The 21,467-nt window shown below is 42.4% G+C and overlaps 1 protein-coding gene across 3 annotated transcripts in view; it reads right to left on the bottom strand.

Moving 5' to 3' along the window:
* Positions 1-21,467, bottom strand: part of SMARCC1 (SWI/SNF related BAF chromatin remodeling complex subunit C1) — a 167,772-nt gene that overhangs the window by 94,761 nt on the left and 51,544 nt on the right. For 2 of the 3 annotated variants that reach the window (XM_089306388.1, XM_051852494.3), the window contains exons 11-14: positions 17,490-17,614; positions 15,531-15,590; positions 10,519-10,556; positions 2,556-2,677 (exon numbers count right to left, since the gene is read on the bottom strand). In XM_089306388.1, the coding sequence (XP_089162514.1) occupies positions 2,556-2,677; positions 10,519-10,556; positions 15,531-15,590; positions 17,490-17,614 (345 nt within the window). The remainder of the gene's footprint in view (positions 1-2,555; positions 2,678-10,518; positions 10,557-15,530; positions 15,591-17,489; positions 17,615-21,467) is intronic. The other variant, XM_089306387.1, reaches the window with a different exon arrangement.

The following is a 21,467-nucleotide window of genomic DNA, read 5'->3' as shown; positions in this document are numbered from 1 at the left end:
CCACCCCAAAAAAACAAAAAAAGAACCATCTTCTATCCTTTTAAATTATTTCCAAAAACTCCGTGTGTGTGTGTGTGTGTGTGTGTGTGTATAATAGAATGTATCTTAAAGAATGATAACATTTAAGAATGAAGAGCAGACAAAATATCTGAAAAAAAAAAATTTGAGTAATGGCAGTTGCACTGGAGTTAACTATAGAACCATCTCACAGACTTAAGACCTATTTGAGGGAGTAAGTTCTGGTACTTTTAATTAAAAATTTAAAATCTTTGGGACAGTGTTGTGGTGCAGCAGGTAAAGCTGACTCTACATATGTCAGCATCTCATAATACAGGCTGCTTGAAGTCCAGGTTACTCAGCTTCCGATCCAGGTTCCCCCAAATCTGCCTGGGAAAACAACAGAAGATGGCCCAAATACATGAGTCCTAGCCACTCATTCAGAAAATCTGGATTGAGTTCCAGACTCCTGGATCCAGCCTGGACTACACCTGGCTATTGTGGTCACTTGGGAAGTGAAGCAGAAGATGGAAGATCTCTCTCATTCACTGCCTCTGAAACAAACAAACGGATCTTGAAAAAAAAAAAAAATCACTAAATTCAGCTTGATGTGAAATAATGATACCTCCTAAGCAATAAATTAGGTAAGGTATCTAGGACTCCTTCCAAGCATGCTCCCAAAATGCCACAGTGATTCCTATACATAACAGGGAAGATGATAAGGAGGTTAGGTTTTGCTGAACATTTTTTTTTTTTTTTTGAGAGGTAGAATTATAGACAGTGAGAGAGAGACAGAGAGAAAAGTCTTCCTTCCGTTGGTTCACCCCCCAAATGGCTGCTACGGCTGGAACTGTGCCGATCCGAAGCCAGGAGCCAGGTGCTTCCTCCTGGTCTCCCACGCGAGTGCAGGGGTCCAAGCACTTGGGCCATCCTCTACTGCCTCCCAGGGCCACAGCAGAGAGCTGAACTGGAAGAGGAGCAACTGGGACTAGAACCCGGCGCCCATATGGGATGGCGGCACCGCAGCGGAGGATTAACTAAGTGAGCCACTGCGCCGGCCCCTCTTGAACACTTTTAACATGCCAGGATTTATATTTCAAAAGCCTCCTAGTATTAAAATGTTTTTGGGGTACAGCACTGTGGGGCATCGTGTTAAGGCCCTGGCCATACGGATGTTGACTTGCGTCCTGGCTGCTCCACTTCCAAACCACCTCCCTTGCTAGTGTGACTGGGACAGCAGTGGAGGATGACCTAAGACTTTAGGCCCTTGCACCCATGTGGGAGACCTGGAAGAAGCTCCTGGCTCCTGCCTTCAGTCTGGCCCAGCTCTGGTCAATGTGGCCATCTGGGAGGGAACTGCTGGATGAATCTCACCTCTCTCTGTAATGCTACCTTTCTTTTATATATATATATATATGGTTTCATATATTTATTCAAAAGTCAAAGTTACAGAGAGGCAGAGACAGAAAGAAAAAAAGAAAGAGAAAGGGTCTTCCATCCACTGCTTCACTCAACAAATGGCAACAATGGATGGAACTGGGCCAGTCTGAAGCGAGGATCCTGGAGCTTCTTCCAGGTCTCCCATGCGGGTCTAGGGGCCCAAGCACTTGGGCCATCTTTTACTGCTTTCACAGGTCACAGCAGAAAGCTGGATCAGAAGTAGAGCAGCTGGGACTCAAACTGGCAACCATATGGGCTTGCCAGCAAGGCAACTAGAGGATCCACCTGCTATGCCACCACACAAGACCATAATTCTACTTTTCAAATAAATAAAATCTTTTAAAAAAAATGTTTTCTCCTAAAATGAAACTACCATTGGGTAGCGGGAATTTTTTATTTATATATTTCACATTTAAAAATCATATGACAGGGGCTGGTGCCATGGCTCAGTAGGTTAATCCTCTGCCTGCGGCACCGGCAAACCATATGGGCAACCATTCCAGTCCCGGCTGCTCCTCTTCCACTGTAGCTCTCTGCTGTGGTCTAGAAAAGCAGTAGAAGATGGTTCAAGTCCTTGGGCCTCTGCACCCCCATGGGAGACCAGGAAGAAGCTCCTGGCTCCTGGCTTTGGATAGCCACAGCTTCAGCCAATGTGGTCACTTGGGGAGTGAACCAAGGGAGGGAAGACCTTCTCTGTCTCTCCCTTTCACTGTCTATAACTCTACCTCTCAAATAAATAAAAAAAATTTTTAAAAAAATAAAAATCATGGCAAATGTCAATATTTTATAATTATTAAATACTCAAAAATTTACCCGTCTGATTTACAATAGATTCAGTTAGGTTAAAACTTACCCATTCATATGACCCTAAATTACAACACAATTGTGCTTCCACCTATAAACTGTTTCAAAGAATACATTTTATTTTTTTAAAGATTTATTTATTTTGAAAGGCAGAGATAAGAGGGAATACATTTTAAGGGGAAAATTATCTTTCCATTTCCTTTCAACCAGCAAGAATTATTGACATTAAACTTGGATAGAATGCAACAATGTATTTTCAAGGACACTTTTCCAACGCCTCAGTACCATGCTCAGAGAAGGAGGAGTTTACTCACCAGTTGTAATCAAACCATGATGCATAGCTAGGAATAATGATGTGATTGGTCTGCTCTGTTACATTATCTTCACCAGGGTCAACCGACCGACTTGGATCACCTTTGCTAGGATCTTCATCTTCCTATAGAAAAGAAACCAGAATTCAGACATAAACACAATCACAGGTACAAACATAACAGCTCTCACACTGCTGATACTACATTGAATAAAATGAAGCAACTTAACTGAATTTAAAATACCAGGAAACAAATTACCAATTAAAATAGCCTTCCACAATTTTTAAAGTACAATAAGGATGGCTGGCATAGAGTGTACTTCTCTTCTTCATATATGACGGAAGCGACTTAGAATAGGTACTTATTAGAAAGATTAACTAGAAACTTACTTGAAAGCTGTTTCTAGGCCGGCGCCGTGGCTCACTAGGCTAATCCTCTGCCTAGCGGCGCCAGCACACCGGGTTCTAGTCCCGGTTGGGGCGCCGGATTCTGTCCCGGTTGCCCCTCTTCCAGGCCAGCTCTCTGCTGTGGCCAGGGAAGTGCAGTGGAGGATGGCCCAGGTGCTTGGGCCCTGCACCCCATGGGAGACCAGGAAAAGCACCTGGCTCCTGGCTCCTGCCATCGGATCAGCGCGGTGCACCTGCCGCAGCGCGCCGGCCGCGGCGGCCATTGGAGGGTGAACCAACGGCAAAGGAAGACCTTTCTCCCTGTCTCTCTCTCTCTCACTGTCCACTCTGCCTGTCAAAAAAAAAAAAAAAAAAAAAAAAAAAAAAGCTGTCTCTATAATCAGGAATACACATAGTCCAAATAAATTCTTTCTACAAAAGATTGTGGGCCCAAGGATTTGGGCCATCCTCTACTGCTTTCCCAGGGCCTTAGGAGAGAGCTGGATCAGAAGTGGAGCAGCCAGGACTTGAACAGGCGCCCACATGGGATGCCCACACTCTAGGTGGTGGCTTTATTTGCTAAGCCACAGCGCAGGCCCTTATTTGTTTTTGTTTATAAGCATTAGAAAGAGGGAGGGAGAAATGGAGGGAGATTTTCCACCCAGTATTTCACTTCCCAGATGGCTGCAACATCCAAGAGCTGGGTCAGGCCAAAGTCAGGAGCCAGGGGCCTGGAGGTCTCCCACCTGGGTGGCAGGAGCACAAGCACTTGAGCCATCCTCTGCTCCTTTTCCCAGACATTACCAGGGAGTTGGAATGAAAGTGGAGCAGCTAGGACTTGAAATGGCATCCATATGGGATGCCAGGGTCACAGCTGGCAGCGTTACCCCCACCTCATCAGTCGCCCCGAAAGGCTGTTTCTTCCTAGCTCAGAGTTCCCTAATACAAGGTCACAAATCTACGCTGCTACTTCTTCAGTCATTCAGAAGGAGGTAACAAAAGGATACCAGCAAGATGCAGCCGACACTGACTCTTCTCAAAATATTTATTGTATTTTTTATTTATTTTAAAGGCAGAAAGAGAGCGATATCCCATTCACCACTTCATGCGCCTCTATGATTGCCAACAGCTAGAGCTGGGTCACACTAAAGCCAGGAGTCTAGAACTCAATCTGGGTCCCACACATAAAAAGACAAGAACTCAAGTATTTGGTCATGGTTCATTTCGGCAGGAAGCTCGAAGTAGCAGCATAGCTGGGACCTGAAACCAAGGATCTAACATATGATGCAGATGTCCCAAGAAGTGTCTTAATCTCTGCACCTAACAACTACGCCCTCTTCTCCAAATACTGAACACTGCAATCTAATACCCCACATATATTACTGCATTTATTCTTCATAACCATCTAATAATAAAAGCAGGATGGGGCCAGTGCTGTGGCAAAGCGAGTAAAGTGACAACCCATACACGCACCAGTTAAGAATCCCGGCTGCTCCCCTCTGATCCAGATCTCTGTTATGGCCTGGGAAAGCAGCAGAAAAACGACCAAGTCCTTGGATCCCTGCACTGGGATGGGAGACCCAGAAGAAGCTCCTGGCTCCAAATAGGCTCAGCTACGGCTTTTGTGGCAACTTAGGGAGTGAAACAGTGGATGAAAACCTCTCTCAATCTCTGTCTCTAAATCTGCATTTCAAATAAATAACAATAAATCTTTTTTAAAAAGCAGGTTTTATCATCACTTTTGTAGATGAAGAAATGATGTACAGACCTTTTATAAGCAGAATATAAATCCTGAAAATAAAGTTATAGGTCCTATACTCCAAATAACTCTGATTAGCACCTAAAATTAGCTCAAATTCTTAACTGATTTATAAAGGATCTGAAAATAAACCCACCTAAAAACCTGGTTTTAGTAATACAGTGGAAACTGGTGTTGTGGTATAGTGGGTAAAGCTGCCACTTGCAGCATTAGGCATCCATATGGTCACTGGTTCTAGCTGCTCCACTTCTCTCTCTCTCTTTTTTTTTTTTTTTTTAAATAAAGTTCAGGTCATTTTCTAAAAAGATCTACTTATTTTACTTGATAGAGTTACAAAGAGAGAAGGAGAGGCAAAGAGAGAGAGGTCTTCCATTCGCTGGTACACTCCCCAATTGACCGCAACGGCTGGAGCTGTGCCAATCCGAAGTCAGGAACCAGGAGTTTCTTCCAGGTCCCTCATGTGGGTGCAGGGGTCCAAGGGCTTGGGCCATCTTCTATTGCTTTCCTAGGCCACAGCAGAGAGCAGGATAGGAAGCAGAGCAGCCGGGACAGGAACCGGTGCCCGTATGGGATGCCGGCACTGCATGTGGCAGCTTTACCCTTTGCTACACTTCCAATCCAGCTTACTGCTAAGGCACCTGAGAAAGCAGCGGAGGATGGCCCAAGTCCTTGGGACCATGCAACCACATGGGAGGACCTTGATAATGCTCCTGGCTTCAGCCTGGCCCAGGCGCGGCGATTGCGACCTTTTGGGGAGCAAACCAAAGGATGGAAGATCTATTTCTCTGTTTCTCTCTTTCCTTTATAACTCTTTGAAATAAACAAATGAATTAAAAAAAAAAAAAGCTACCAGTGATTTCAACATGATTACTTCAGTTCAAAACACAGAAATATTTCTGATGTCACTAGTCAATAGTAATAAAAATTATGTTTAAATCGTATTATTTAACATATATTTTATATTCAAATGAATCCAAGTGTCCCAGAAACACCCTTTATTTTCCCCTCAATCTAGAAACTTAACAAAGATTCCACATTACATATACTACTCTTATCTCATGGTTCCCTTAGTCCATGTCTCCTGTTTTGGGAGTATTTCATGACAATGAGGGAAAAAAAGTTTTGTTTTGTTTTGTTTTGTTTTTTCATTTTATTTGAAATGCAAAGACCGAGGGAAAGAGGTTTTCTATCCTCTCATTCACTCCCCAAATGCCCCAAACATCCAAGGCTACTGAAATGGAAGAAAGGTGTGACCTGATACCAGGCATTCTGATATGGGATGCAGGTATCCCAATGGGCAAACTGACCACGGGACCAAATGCCCAATGCATGACAGTAAGTAGTAGCCACAGTCATCCACAAGATTAAGCCCTCGCTTGGGACAACCACACCCACCGAAGTACCCTGGCATCAAGTCCTGCTTCCACTTCCAATGCAGCTTCCTACTAATAAGCCTTGGGGGAAGCAGATGATACATGTACCTGGGCTCCTGCCACTATGTGGGAGACCTAGACAGAGTTCCAAGCTTCTGTCACTAGTCAACAATAATAGAGCTAGCTCAGCTCTAGGCATCACGGGCAGCTAATAAATGAACCAGCATATGGAAGATCTCATTCTGTCTCTGCTTCCCTCCATCTTCCTCTGCTTTTCAACTAACTTTTAAAAAGAAAAAAAGGGGGGAGTCACCTGTGCTGTGGCCCAGGCCTGCGGCATCAGCATCCCTTAAGGGCGCCAATTTTAGTCCTGGCTGTTCCACTTCCAATCCAGCTCCCTGCTAATGTGCTTGGGAAAACATCGTAAGACTGTCCAGGCTGGTGCCGCGTCTCAATAGGCTAATCCTCTGCCTTGCAGTGCTGGCACACCGGGTTCTAGTCCCGGTTGGGGTGCCGGATTCTGTCCTGGTTGCTCCTCTTCCAGGCCAGCTCTCTGCTGTGGCCAGGGAGTGCAGTGGAAGATGGCCCAAGTTCCCAAGTTCTTGGGCCCTGCACCCGCATGGGAGACCAGGAAAAGCACCTGGCTCCTGGCTTCGGATCAGTGTGGTCCACTGGATGCAGCACGCTGGCCGCAGCGGCCATTGGAAGGTGAACCAATGGCAAAAGGAAGACCTTTCTCTCTATCTCTCTCACTGTCCACTCTGCCTGTCAAAAAAAAAAAAAAAGAAGACGACGAAGAAGACGACGACGACGACTTTCTAAATCGTCGGGCCCCTGTACCCACATAGATGGCCCGGAAGAAGCTCCTGGCATCAGACTGGCTCAGCTCCAGCTGTTGTAGCCATTTGGTGAGTGAATCACTGAATGGAACACCCCCACCCCCCCGTAACTCTGTCAAATAAATAAAATAAACCTTAAAAACCAAAAGGAAGTACAAGAATCTATGGGGCTGGCACTATGGCTTAGTGGGTAATACAGCAGTGACAGAATCCCAAATGGGTACTAGTTTGAGTCCCGGCTGCTCCACCTTTGATCCAGCTCTCTGCTATGGCCTAGGAGAGCAGCAGAAGATGGCCCAAGTCCCTGGGCCCCTGCACCCACATGGGAAACCCGAAGGAAGCTCATGGCTTCGGATCAGCTCAGCTGTGGCGGTTGTCATCAACTGGGGAGCAAACCAGCAGATGGAAGACCTCTCTCTCTCTCTGCCTGACCTCCTCTGTGTAACTCTTCTAATAAAAATAAATAAAAATCTTAAAAAAAAAAAAAAAAAAAAAAAAGTACAGACAACACCACTAAAAGACTATCTTTTCAGTCTAAAAAAAAAGCACATAAAGTTGGAACTGGTATTCATTTATAATAAATACACAATTTAAATTCTATCTTTTAACTGATTCAACCTAAATTTCCTTTCTTTTATATTTTGAAGTGAGTGCAGTGTTACCAACTATAAACTTACTACAGTAATTTAAGAGCAATGAAAATAGAATTAAAACATGAAAACACCAAGGCTCACGTTATTACTTGAATGATGAATACAATTGTGGTAACACTGGTGACAAAGTCCAAAGGTATTCCCAAATCAGGCAGGATTGCAAAAAATATTCTCAGGTTAATGTTTATTTTAGTTTTATTCGGCAAAAGGATATTTAAGGTATAGGTTTTACAAATCTATTAGGAGAGAAATATTTCATTTATTTAGAAAAAGCTAAGAAGCTGGTATTAGACTTAATGAAGGCCAACATCATAAGTGGTTTTTTGTTTAAACTCTGGCTAACATATTAATTAACTTATTATTTTATTTATTTGAAAGACAGGGAATTCTCCTATTCATGGATACACCTCTGAAACATGCACACAAATCAGGCTGGGTCAGGCTGATAACAGGAGCTTGAAAGATGATCGGATCTCCTTCATGGGTAGAAGGAACCCATCCCCGATTCCTACCAACTACCTGAGCCATTAGGCTTTGTAGCCTCCCAAGTTCTTTGTCAGAGAAAAGCTACAATCAGAAGCAGAGTGGGACTTGAACCCAAGCACTCCAATAAGGGATACAAGTGCCCTGAGCAGTGTCGCAATTACTGTTTTATTGATCTCAATCAGAAAATTAGGCAGGATGACACTGTGGGAGAAGTGTATCTGTTATCTTTATTTAATTATCTGGTACATGGCTTTAAAACTGCTTCTACTCTTGGCATAAAAATAGCTCATACATACTTTTTTTCACTTTCTATTTTGGTCTTTCCTTACTCTGAATAATGACATCTTTGTACAAATGTAATGTTCATAAGCAAGGAATTCTTTCTCTAATCTATTTGATTTTTTTAAAAAGATTTATTTATTTATTTATTTGAAAGTCAGAGTTACATAGGGAGAGGAGAGGCAGAGAGAGAGGTCTGCCATCCAATGGTTCACTTCCCAACTGGCCACAACAACCGGAGCTGTGCTGATCCAAAGTTAGGAGCCTCTTCCGAGTCACCCACGTGGGTGCAGGGGCCCAAGGACTTGGGCCATCTTCCACTGTTTTCCCAGGTCACAGCAGAGAGCTGGATCGGAAGTGGAGCAGCCAGGTCTTGAACCAGTGCCCATATGAGATGCCAGTGCTCCAGGCCAGGGATTTAACCTGCTGCACTACAGTGCCGGCCCCTAATCTATTTGATTTTAAAGTAAAAATCCTAAGAACATAGATAAAGAACCATATACCCAGGAGGTTGCTGACATATTTTTGCTAGAAATCCTGTCACGAATATGTTCTTTCCTTGAATGTACATAAAATAACATGTCATTTGAGGTTATGTCTTTCAATTAGTGGGGAAAAAAGAAGTTAGCAAATTAAGAAAAAATCTACAAGATGAGTAGTTAATTACACTCAAACACAGTGATACATTACAACTAGACTGAAACACTGTGCCTTTTATTCTAAGTAACAAAACACTGCCTTAAATCAAACAAGGTAGAGACTGATAACCTCTATATAAAACCAATCAAATTAGGAAGTAGCTAATTGTAATACTCAAAAAAACATGATCTGAAATCTATAGATTATGGCTATAGAACGCATGATCTGAAATCTATAGACTATGGCTTAACATTGTTATCCACAAAATCATGAATAAAAAAATTAAGACAAGGCACGGTCCCAGCTCATCTATACCATCAAGTAATGCCTAACAGAACATTATCAGCTTTGACTGTTACCTTCCAAGAAGGGAAGCATGGATCCAGAAATTAGAGCATATGAGGGATACTAGCTGAGCAGATAGAAATTCCCTCTCTAGAAAATTTTATGGGATGGGTCAGCGTTGTGGCAAAGCAGGCATCATGCATGGGTGCCAGTTCCTGTTCCAGCTGCTCCATCTATTTCACTGCTAATGGTCTGGGAAAAGCAGCAGAGAAGGCTGGCGCAGTAGCATAGTACGTTAAGCCTCTGCCTGCAGCACCAGCATCCAATATGGGTGCCAGATTGAGTCCTGGCTATTGCACTTCTGATCGAGCTCCTTGATAATGCGCCTGGGAAAGCAGAAGATGGCCCAAGTACTTGGGCCCCTGCACTCACATTCAAGACCCAGAAGAAGCTCCTGGTTCCTAGCTTTGGATCGGCCCAGTTCTGGTGGTTAGAGCCATTTGGGAAGTGAACCAGCAAATGAGAAACTCCTGTCTATCCCCCTCTCTGTAACTCTGCCTCTCAAATAAATAAATAAATTAAAAAAAAAAAAAAAAAAAAGACAGAGAAAGAGAAGCCCAAGCACCTGTCACCTGTCACCCACGTGGGAGACCTGGATGTAGCTCCTGGCTTCAGCCTGGCCCAGCCCTGGGCTTTACGACTATTTCAGGAGGAGATCTCTAACTCTTTCAAAATAAATAAATAAATAAATAAATAAATCCATCCATCCATCCATCCATCCGGGGTGGGGGGGTGTGGGGGGGTGTTGGGGGGGTGTTAGAAAAATTCAGTGGATGAAGATCTCTGGCCCTCCATGTCAGTCTTTCAATAAAATCAATGTTTAAATAAATAAAAAAATCAGAAAGGCCTCAAATGGAGTATTTCTAAGGATACTTTCAATTCACTCTTTCTACTGCTCAATAAACAGGACAATTGCGCCGGGTACTAGTCCCAGTTGCTGCTCTTCCAGTCCAGCTCTCCGCTGTGGCCTGGGAAGCAGCGAAGGATGGCCAAGTGCTTGGGTCCCTGCACCCGCATGGGAGACCAGGAGGAAGCACCCAGCTCCTGGCTTCGGATGGGCGCCGGCCATCGTGGCCATTAGTGGAATGAACACGAAAGGAAGACCTTTCTCTCTGTCTCTCTCTATAACTCTACCTGTCCCCCACTCAAAAAAAAAAAAAAAAAGGACAGTTGAAGAAATTCTCAAACACCAGGGCTCAAGTGTTACCTTTCCTCCTGTTGTGACTGCTTCTTCATCCTGCTCATCTGCAAAATCAAAACATGAAATTTATTTTAAAAACAGGTAAATGTTATTTGGATTATTGTGAAACATCACCATCTAAGAACTGATACTGACTCTGAAGAGAAAGAAAATTGAGCATTATTAAAGTAGAATCACTGTGAATAATAAATTGAAATTTAGCAAAGATGCATAGGAATAAGTAGAAATTCAAAGCACAGATAATGTGAAGTTTCCAACAACAGGAATTTATAATTCATTACTGGTTGAGAGCTAAAATAGTCACGACCTTGCTTAGTAACAGGCTGGGTGATCTGAACAGGGCTCTAGTCTCCTGCCATTTCAAGTAATAAACTAATAACAGTTTGGATGACAAATTGAATGAGAGTAGTCAAGAAAGGTGACAATCACTTCCAACCACGTCCTACTATTCCTACAATGAATGTTAATGAGTTTCAAGGATGGGGATTCAAGGATCTAAATATGCTGACCTTATGGCTGGTGCTGTTGGGTGGCGGGGTAAAGCTGCCACCTGCAGTGCTGGCACCCTATACGGGTGCTGGTTCAAGACCAGGCTGGCTCCACATCTGATCCAGCTCTCTGCCATGAGCTCGGAAAGCAGTGGAAGATGGCCCCAGTCCTTGAGTCTCTGGACCCTCATGGGAGACCCAGAAGAAGCTCCTGGCTCCTGGCATGGGATCAGCTCAGCTCTGGTTGTTGGGGCCATTTGGGGAGTGATCCACCAGATGGAAGACCTTTCTCTCTCTGCCTTTACCTGTAACTTTCTGTACCTCTTTTAAATAAATCTTTTAAAAAAATAAATACACTGATCTTGCAAAAGAAAACACAAATATAATTTCAACCAAGGAGTTGATTTCCATAGTAACAGCAAGTAGGTTAATGTAGAAAGAACATGAGGTTACAGTACAAATAATTACCTTATTAAAGACCTGTAACAATTAACTTTTTTTAAGTATTATGACCCTTACAAATGACTTAGGCATTGTTAAGTATAAAAAGAACACAGGAAAATCACTGTGTTATTCACATATACATACAACAATGATTCCAATGGAATGGGGATACAGCAAACTCTGACCAACTGTGATCCACTACAATTTGAAAATGGAAACTAAAATTCTGAATGAAATCTGGAATTATTTACTTATTTGCTTGTTTAAAAGGCAGAGATCTTTCATCTATGGTTCCTCTTCTAAATGCCTGCAAAAGCTAGGGCTGGGCCAGCAAGGAAGCCAAGAGCTATGAACTCAATCCAGGTCTCTCATGTGAATGGTAGGAACCCAATTACTAGAACAATCACCATTGCCTCCCAGGGTCTGCAATGGCAGAAGCTGGAATCAAAAAGCAGAACCAGAATCAACCCAAGACACTGAGGTGGGATGCTGAGATCTTACCCACTAAATAAATGCCTGCTCTTGAATGCACGACCTTGACTTTCAGAATATTTCTATTCAACAGTTAAATGGTAAGAAGGGTGGTTTATTATACCTGTTTATGCAAATTATAGGACTTAGGATAAATACTTGCTTACCCTCTGAGATTCTTAATTTTGTTATGAGAAAACCTATGTACAGTCCTCTAATAAGTTTGTTGATAGGGGTGGCACTGTAGCATAGGTGCTGTCGTATGTATAGTGGGTAAAGCTGCCTCCTGCAGCACCAGCATCCCATATAGGCACCAATTGGAGTCCCAGCTGTTCCAAGTCCAATCCAGCTCCTTGCTAATGTGCCTGTAAAAGCAGCGGAAGATGGCCCAACTCCTTGGGCCCTTACACCTACTTGAGAGACCTGGATGCAGCACCTGGCTCATGGCTCCAGTCTGGCCCAGTCCCAGCTGTAGCTGCCATTTGGGGAATGAACCAGCAGATGGAAGTTATCTGTCTCTCATTTTTTAGTATGTAACTATGCCTTTCAAATAAAATAAATAAATCTTAAAAAAAAAAAAAAAAAAAAAAAGCTGATCATGAACTACCTAATGAGCTTCACTAAGGCAGAAACACTGCATAGGTGTTGCTGCATTTTCATCGCTGAGGCAGAACTGTTCTGTGCAACCTCTCGTGGGAAGCATAAGGAAGCCTACACCTAGACCCAATTTCTGTTTTTTTCCTTTATGATCCAACTGCTACTTTGACCATATAGCAAAAATAAATGTTAATTATGAGTACAATTCTACACTGAATCCCATGAGCCATCTTAGAGAATCTCTAACACCAGGCATGGCTTTGGGTGCCCTCCATAGAACTGAGAATGAGGAACAGTTTTTACATTTTGCTGTGATCATGCCTGAAAAGCCAATCGAGAGGCCAGCATTCTAGCACACAGAGTTTAGTTGTGGTCTGCAGCACCAACATCCCATGTGGGTACTGGTTCAAGTCCCAGCTACTCGACTTCCAATCTAGCTCCTTACTAATGTGCCTAAGAAGCAGTGGAAGCTGACCCAAGTGCTTAGGCACCTGCATCCATATGGATCTGTATCTCCCTCTCCCCTAATTCTGACTTTCAAATAAATAAATATTTAAAAGAAAAAAAAATGTAAATCAGGGACCGGTGCTGTGGTGTAGCGGGTTAACATCCTGGCCTGAAGTTCTTCCTGCCCATGCAGCTCCTCTCAGGCACTGTATTTATGGTAACCAAAAGCTGACTAATATAAAAGGTAATAAGGAGCCGGCGCCGCGGCTCAATAGGCTAATCCTCCGCCTTGCGGCACCAGCACACCGGGTTCTAGTCCCGGTCGGGGTGCCGGGTTCTGTCCCGATTGCCCCTCTTCCAGGCCAGCTCTCTGCTGTGGCCAGGGAAGTGCAGTGGAGGATGGCCCAAGTGCTTGGGCCCTGCACCCCATGGGAGACCAGGATAAGTACCTGGCTCCTGCCATCGGATCAGCGCAGTGCGCCGGCAGCAGTGCTCTGGCTGCGGCGGCCATTGGAGGGTGAACCAACGGCAAAGGAAGACCTTTCTCTCTGTCTCTCTCTCTCACTGTCCACTCTGCCTGTCAAAAAAAAAAAAAAGTAATAAGGGACTAGCATTCCAACAAAATCCAACTAGCCCCTGTCCAAATGTGAAAACACAATAATGAGCAAGAAAAGGTACCTGCTTTTAGGTAGTTTACACTTCAATTAGAAGCAGCATAAAATTTAACAAAAATAAAAATTTATCAGATGGTGAAAATGTTATCTAACTTAAATGAAGTAATTTTTAGAGAGCAATAAGGTGAATGGGCCCCTTTAGACCGAAAAGGTGACATTAAGCTGAAATGTAAGACATGAAAAGGACATGATAAGAATTCCAGAGAAGGCCAGTGCCACAGCTCACTTGGCTGATTCTCTGCCTGCAGCGCTGGCACCCCGGGTCTAGTCCCAGTTGGGGCACCGGATTCTGTCCCGGTTGCTCCTCTTCCAGTTCAACTCTCTGCTGTGGCCCGGGAAGGCAGTAGAGAATGGCCCAAGACCTTGGGCCCCTGCACCTGCATGGGAGACTAGGAGGAAGCACCTGGCTCCTGGCTTCGGATTGGCGCAAACTGCTGGCCAAAGCAGCCATTTGGGGGCTGAACCAACGGAAGGAAGACCTTTCTCTCTCTCTGTCTCTCTCTTACTAACTCTGCCTGTCAAAAAAAAAAAAAAAAAATTTTTTTTTTCCAGAGAAAGTAGCCAGGTCAAAGGGGTTCTGGAGGGGCAGGTTTGAAAAATTCCCAAAACTGAAAGGTGGCCACTGTGAGCATGAATAAAGCCTGAGGGAAAGCAACAGTCAAGACAGCAAAGTACAGTGACTCAAGCACTGGCAGTAAAATGGAGACAGACCACAACCCAAACATGGACTCCACCACTTAAGTGCTGAATACTTAGGAAAAAGTTACTGAATCTCTCTCTCAATCTCCTTTTCCATAAAAGAAGGCTAACATGGGTCAATAGTGAAGGCAAAGATTTGTAGAACACTCACAGGCACTCATGTAACACAGAGATGGACATGTTGCTTAAAGTTAACTCAGTGATACAGAAATGCTAATGCAAACAGGAAATCAGAGTGTGACAAAATAAGGTACTAAATACCAAAAGGCGACATGCAATCCTGCCTGAGAACTAGGTTCTCCTGTGATGTTTACAACTGAAAAAAATTAAGATTACCCTTTATCTCTAAAGATGCTTAAAACTAATCATTTTCTTCGAAAACTAAAACAAGTAACTGCATTTCTCTTTCATACCCTCCAGCAAGCAACAGGACAATGATAGTTTGCTTATGAAAATGTCAGCAACATGAACAGGTGGCCCCCTCTGTGGGTTCCCCATGCACAGATCCCATCAACCAAAAACCAACACTATTTGGGGAAAAAACTTGTGTTTACAGTCAACATAGACGGATTTCTTCTTTGCCATAATTCCCTACAATACAGTATAACAACTATCTACACAGTACTTACACTGTATTAGATAAGAAATCTAGACAGGATCACATATGGGAGAGATGTGAGATGATAAATACTACACCATTTTACAGAGGTCTTGAGCAACTGTATATTCTGGTATCTTTAGCAGATTCTAGAACTAATCCCACCAAGAAAAAACACTACAATTTAGCTTATGAAGTATTAACAGTCAACAGATTTTGAACCTAAAGATGAAAAATCAATTTGCATATATGCTCTAAAACAAGCTAATAAAGAAAATTAGAAAAAAGGATTCTAATTAGAATTCTTTCCTTAAAACTCTCACTCTCACATACAAGTAAAACATTACCACCTTTGTTAGGCTGTTCCAGCATTAGAAGAATTTATGAGAGGGAGATCACTTTTTAAAAAAGAAAAATATTTTTAAATTTCCTAACATAATAGCAAAACAAATCACAAGAGAAGCAAAGACAGCCAGTTAACAATCTGTGGTGATCAGAAAAGCAACTAAAAGAAGAACCCAATAAAGAAATATCAAAAGAGTTGGCACATTTAAGAGAAAAACACTCAATTCCACAATACAGGATTATTTTGGTATTTACCTAGATCTGCTACAGTTCCTCCTTTAACAGGTGTATTTTCACTATCTTTCTTTGGATTTACTAAAAAAAAAAAAAAAATTTATATTTAGGGGAACACATGCATCTCACTGCAACACCAATATCATTCACTATTTATCTTTATTGTGAATACCACAAAACTAGCTGCAAAACATTAACACTTAACATATTAGGCAATATTTTATAACTAACTACCCAAGCAGTGACATATTTTCGTCATAAAATTAAATACAGGGGCCGGCATTGTGCCATGGTGAGAGAGATCTTCCATCTACTGGTTCACTCCTCAAATGGCTGAAATAGCCAGGCCAAGTCAAACTCAGGTGCCCAGAAATCCACCCAGGTATCCCAAATGGGTGGCAGGGATCCAAGCACTTGGACCATCCTCCACTGCTTTCCCAAGTACATTAGCAGAGAGCTGGATCAGAAGTGATGTGTCCAAGATCTGAACTGGGAGTCCACTTGGGATGCTGGCATTGCAGGCTGAAGCATAAGCTGCAGCACCACATCTGTCATCCCTCTGGATGTACCCATTTTAAAATCTGTAGCAGACATTGCCAAATTCTATTAAGTGGGTTCATTGACTTTCACTTCCATCAATATTTCAGAGTACTGATTTCCTCAAAAGAATCAGAATTTTCCATCTATACTGTACGCTTTGAAAATCAGCAGTAACTTGATTAAGTGTGGCTGACATCTACTCAGTCATTGGCTCTGTATCTTATAAATTAGCAGTACATAATATTTTGCCTTTTACTGTATGGGGTTTAGAATCTTTATATATAATTAATATGAAAGGCAGAAAGAGATAGGCAAATGGAGATATATGCTCCATCTGTTTGTTCACTTCCAGCAATGGCTGGGGCTGGAATAAAAGACAGGAGCCTGGAACACAAATCTAGCAGAGAAAGGAGGAGAGGAAGGGATATGGAAGGCCTCTACTAGCGAAATACTTCTCCCATAAAGGTAGGCAAGAAAGGGTATAAACTAACAAATTAAACGTCGGGGTTGGCAGGTAAAGCCGCTGACTTCAGTGCTGACATCCCACAGGGGCGCCAGTTCACGTTCAAGCTGCTTGATTCCGAATCCAGCCCTCTGCTGTGGCCTGGGAAAGCAGTGCAAGATGGACCAAGTGCTTGGGCCCTGCATCCACGAGGGAAACCTGGAAGAAGCTCCAGGCTCCTGGCTTCGTAATGACACAGCTCCAGCAGTTTCAGCCACCTGGGAAGTGAACTGGTGGATGTTAAGACATCTCTCTCTCTAACTCTACCTTTCAAATAAATAAATCTTAAAAAAAAAAAAAAGGCAATTAGAATAATTTTAAATTAATTAGTTAATTAAATGTCATGTGTCTTTTCCTTTTGGAATATACTGGTCCTTATCTCTGAAAATTCAATCACAGGCGCACTGAAGACACAAACATGCAATGGTCAATTAAAAACACTTGATATAAATCTAAAGTACACTTTGAACTTCACCCAAACACCAATCAGACCACAATTTACATCACTAATAGTAAGGTTCACCTCACTTACCCAGCAGTATTAATTACTAGAGTTTTACTTACATAAAGTAATTTTGTAATTTCATTACAAAGTTTTACTTACATAGAGCAATACTCAGAGATTTAAAAAGGTTACATTGTACAGATATATGTAGTCTAGTTTTTCATAAGTATTGGCTCTGTTGAGATTTAAAAACTGCTAATTTTAAAGCATTATTAAATTTAGAGAATTCTTTAGTGTTTTCTCAATAAACAATGGCTAAAAAGTAAAACAAATAATTGAAGAAAATGGAAGTTCAAAAAGGCTAATCTTAATAGAAGGAAACTATTCCTATTGGAATGTTGAGCATTCTAGTCTCAGACTAAGAAGTGAATCATCTCATGGCACTGAGGAAAATGACTACATTGTATCTAATGCTCTCAGGCAGAATACACACCATTTTTGGGAAGTACTACTTCCTCTATATTGGGTACAGGTGTTGGGTCTTCCATGTCCTTGGTGAGATCTTCCTGCTCATCATCTTCTTTCTGACTTCTGCGTTTCCCATAAAGACTAGCTTGGCTAAAACATAAGAGAGACTGATAATAGCTACCTGTTATTAACATCTATGCTCACACACACTTTAAGAGACAAACAGTGATCAGATTAGACGCACTCCTCAAATTACATCTAACAAGTCCAAAAAAAAAAAAAAAAAAGATAAAAGCTACCAAGCATAAAAAATGAGCACAGATGCACTATCATTTAAATTGCAGTCAGCACCTAACAGATTAGATTAAATGTGATAAAAGAACACCTGCTAAAGAGATAGGACACGTAACTCGTAGATTACTCAAAAAAAATCAAGTTACATAAGAAATTAGCTCAAATATATGCACAACTGTTTACCTGACTCTTTCTATCACGTATCAGGAATTATAAAGCATAAATACTGAATATAGTCATTCATTCTTTTTTAATAGAAATTGGCATTGTTTTCACTCAATTAAATCAGTTTAAGTATTAATACTGTCTGATGGTTAGATAAAAATGGGAATATTCTTTACCCTGAATTACAAAAAACAAGGTACAAAAATCATTACCTACCTTACATAATGTGATGAAACCAATACAAAAACATACAAGTATCATATTTCAGTACAGAAAAATACAGAGAAATAAATAAAAGTAATGAAAAAAAAATACATTGGGTATAGTTGGTTAAGCTACCACCTGCAATGCTGGCAATCCATATGGGCACTGGTTCCTGTCCAGTCCAGAGCTCCCTGCTAATCTGCCTGGGAAAAGCAGCACCAGATGACCTAAGTCCTTGGACCCCTGTACCCATAAGGATGAAGCTCCTGGTTTCAGCGTGGCCAAGCTCTGACTAATGAAGCAATCTGGAGAATGAACCAACAAATGGAAGATGTCTCTTCCTCTCACTAACTGTGCCTTTCAAATAAATCTTAAGAAAAAAGGTGGGGAAAGGGAGTGGCACTGTGGCATAGTGGGCTGGCATCTGCCTGCAGTGCCAGCATCCCGTAAGGGCACCAGTCGAGGTCTGGCTGGTCCACTTCTGATCCAGTTCCCTGCTGACGGCCTGGGAAGGCAGTGGAGGATGGCTCAAATGCTTAGGTCCCAACAACCACGTGAGAGACCACGAAGATCCTGGCTCCTAGCTTCAGATCCACCCAGCTCTAGACATTGTGGTCATTTGGGGAGTGAAACAGCAGATCGAAGGCCTATCTCTCTGTCTCCCTCTGTCTGTAACTTTGCTTCTCAAGTAAACAAATAAACATTAAAAAAAAAAGAAAAAAAATTAGTTAGTGAAGATTGCTGGTGACAGTTATGCTGTACCTTGAGAATTATGCAACAATTCACTAAGAATTAGGCAATATTTCAGAGTAAAGAGTAAAGACTAAAGGCATAAGGAGGAAGATTAACTTGTTTGAGGAAAGGGCTGGCAGTAATCCAGACTGTATTCATAAGTGACACTGCAAAGGAGACAGAACACACTGCACCAGCCTAAGCCCCAAAATTCAGAGAGAATGCTCCTGGAGGGAGACAAAACAGTTTAAAAGTAAGGAGAGATTCCAGATATTTGAATAAAACAAAGGCTAGCAATGTGCTTTGTTTAAATTCAGGATTTCAACAGAACACTTAAAATAAGAAAAGACCTGATCCTTAGGCACCAAATGCATTTTAGCACCTGTTTTTTGGCTCCGAATACTTTAAAGTTGACATCATGGGGGTGGTGAGTCCTTGTGGTGTGGGTTAAGCTGCAGTCTGCAACACTGGCAATCCTATATGGGCAGTAATGTACCTGGAAAAGCACCAGAATATGGCAAAAGTGCTTGAGCCTCTGCCACCCACATGGGAGACACAGAGGAAGCTCCTGGCTCCTGGTTTCAGCCTGGTCCAGCCCCAGCCATTGCAGCCATTTGGGGAATGAACCAGCTGAGGAAGATCTCTCTCTCTCCCCCTTATTTCTCTGTTATACTGTCTTTCAAATAAATAAATCTAAAGAGGGAAAAATAAAGTTGACATGCCTTTCCTGGTAAAGAGCTCAGGTATCTCTGAAATCTCTGAGCATCATAAGCAAGATTCACATTAGCAACATAATAAAGTCGGGGCCAGTGTTTTGCCACAGGGGACTAAGCTGTGGTCTGCAATGACAGTATCCAATACGGGCACTGGTTTGTGTTCCAGTAGCTTTACATCCAATCCAGCTCCTTGCTAATGCCCTGGGAAACAGCAGCAGATCAAGTGCTGGTTCAAGTGCTTGAGACTCTGCCATTCATGTGGGAGACAGAGGAAGATCCTGGCTCCTGGTCCTGGCCCTGGCCTGGCTCAATCCTGGACATTGCAGCCATCTGGAGAATGAACCAGTGGGTGAAGACCTCTCTTTCTAAGACCTCTCTCTCTCTTCTGTTACTGTGACATTCAAATAAACAAATACCCCTTAAAAAAAAGAAAAAAGATATAGTAAAGTTACCTTGAGTAATACCAAAAGAAAGGTATTTTTACTTTTAATTTTTGTTAGAATGTGGCTTAATACCCCTCCACCCCATCAAAAAAAGTCTTTATGTCTGTGATTGAGTCAGTAACATTGTACATAAACTAAGTTTTACAATTTCCCTAAACACTCTTATGCATGACTGAAGAATGTCTCTGGGGTGGGAATTTAGCCTTTCAGTTAAGACAAAGGTTATGATGCTGGTATCTCACATCAGAGTCTGAGTCATGGTTCTTGGTTCCTGACTGCAGTCTCCTACTCATGTAGGCACTGGGAGAATCTGATTATGGCTCAAGTTAACTGGGTTCCAATAATGAGGCATGCATTAATAGTTATCGACTTTGGCCCTGAAATTGCAGGAATTTGGGGAAGGAATGAGGATGAATTTCTCTCCCTCACTCTATATGTCATTTTCTATCTATTTCTCAAATAAAAAATTTAAAAAAACTAATTGTTGGGGCCGGTGCTATGGCACAGCGGGTTAAAGCCCTAGCCTGAGGCGCAGGCAATCCATATGGGCACCCCTTTGTAGTCCTGGCTGTACTTCTTCCAATCAATTTCTCTGCTATGGCTTGCACCCACGTGGGAGACCTGGAAGAAGCTCCTGCCTTCAGACTGGCACAGCTCTAGATGCTGTGGCCATACGGGGAGTGAACCAGCAGATGGAAGACCTTCTCTCTGTCTCTACCTCTCTTTGTTAACTTTTTTTTTGGACAGGCAGAGTTAGACAGTGAGAGAGAGAGAGAGAGACAGAGAGAAAGGTCTTCCTTTCCGTTGGTTCACCCCCGAAATGCCTGCTACGGCCGGCATGCTGCGCTGATCTGAAGCCAGGAACCAGGTGCTTCCTCCTGGTCTCCCATGAGGGTGCAGGGCCCAAGCACTTGGGCCATCCTCCACTGGCCCCCCACCCCACTGGGCCACAGCAGAGAGCTGGACTGGAAGAGGAGCAACCGGGACAGAATCCAGCGCCTGCACCCAGACTAGAACCCGGGGTGCCAGTGCCGCAGGCAGAGGATTAGCCAAGTGAGCCACGGCACCGGCGTCTCTGTTAACTCTTTCATATAAAATAAATCTTAAAAAAAAAAAAAAAAAAAATGTTAACTCTAAACTTCATGAAGTAACATGATTCATGGCATGGTCTAGGGAGAGAAATGTCAATTTGACGAGAGAGGAAAGCCAGTACACGAGATAGAAACTGTAAAACAGATCTTTACAATCCGGTCACAAAGAGTGAGAAATTTAACAAATGCATCTATCACATGAAAATAATCAATTATTTAAATCATCATTTTCTTACTATGACCTTTGTAAAATTGCACACAAAAAATTTTGTGCCTGGAAAATCAAAATGATCAAATAATCAACTTAATAAGTAGTAAGTCACCAAGTTATTATAAGCTATTTATTAAGTACTTCAGG

The sequence above is a fragment of the Oryctolagus cuniculus genome, chromosome 10, assembly GCF_051225735.1.
Source record: "Oryctolagus cuniculus isolate XC-2025 breed Fujian yellow rabbit chromosome 10, ASM5122573v1, whole genome shotgun sequence".
Lineage (NCBI taxonomy): Eukaryota > Metazoa > Chordata > Mammalia > Lagomorpha > Leporidae > Oryctolagus > Oryctolagus cuniculus.
This window is presented reverse-complemented; position numbering and strand designations above follow the sequence as displayed.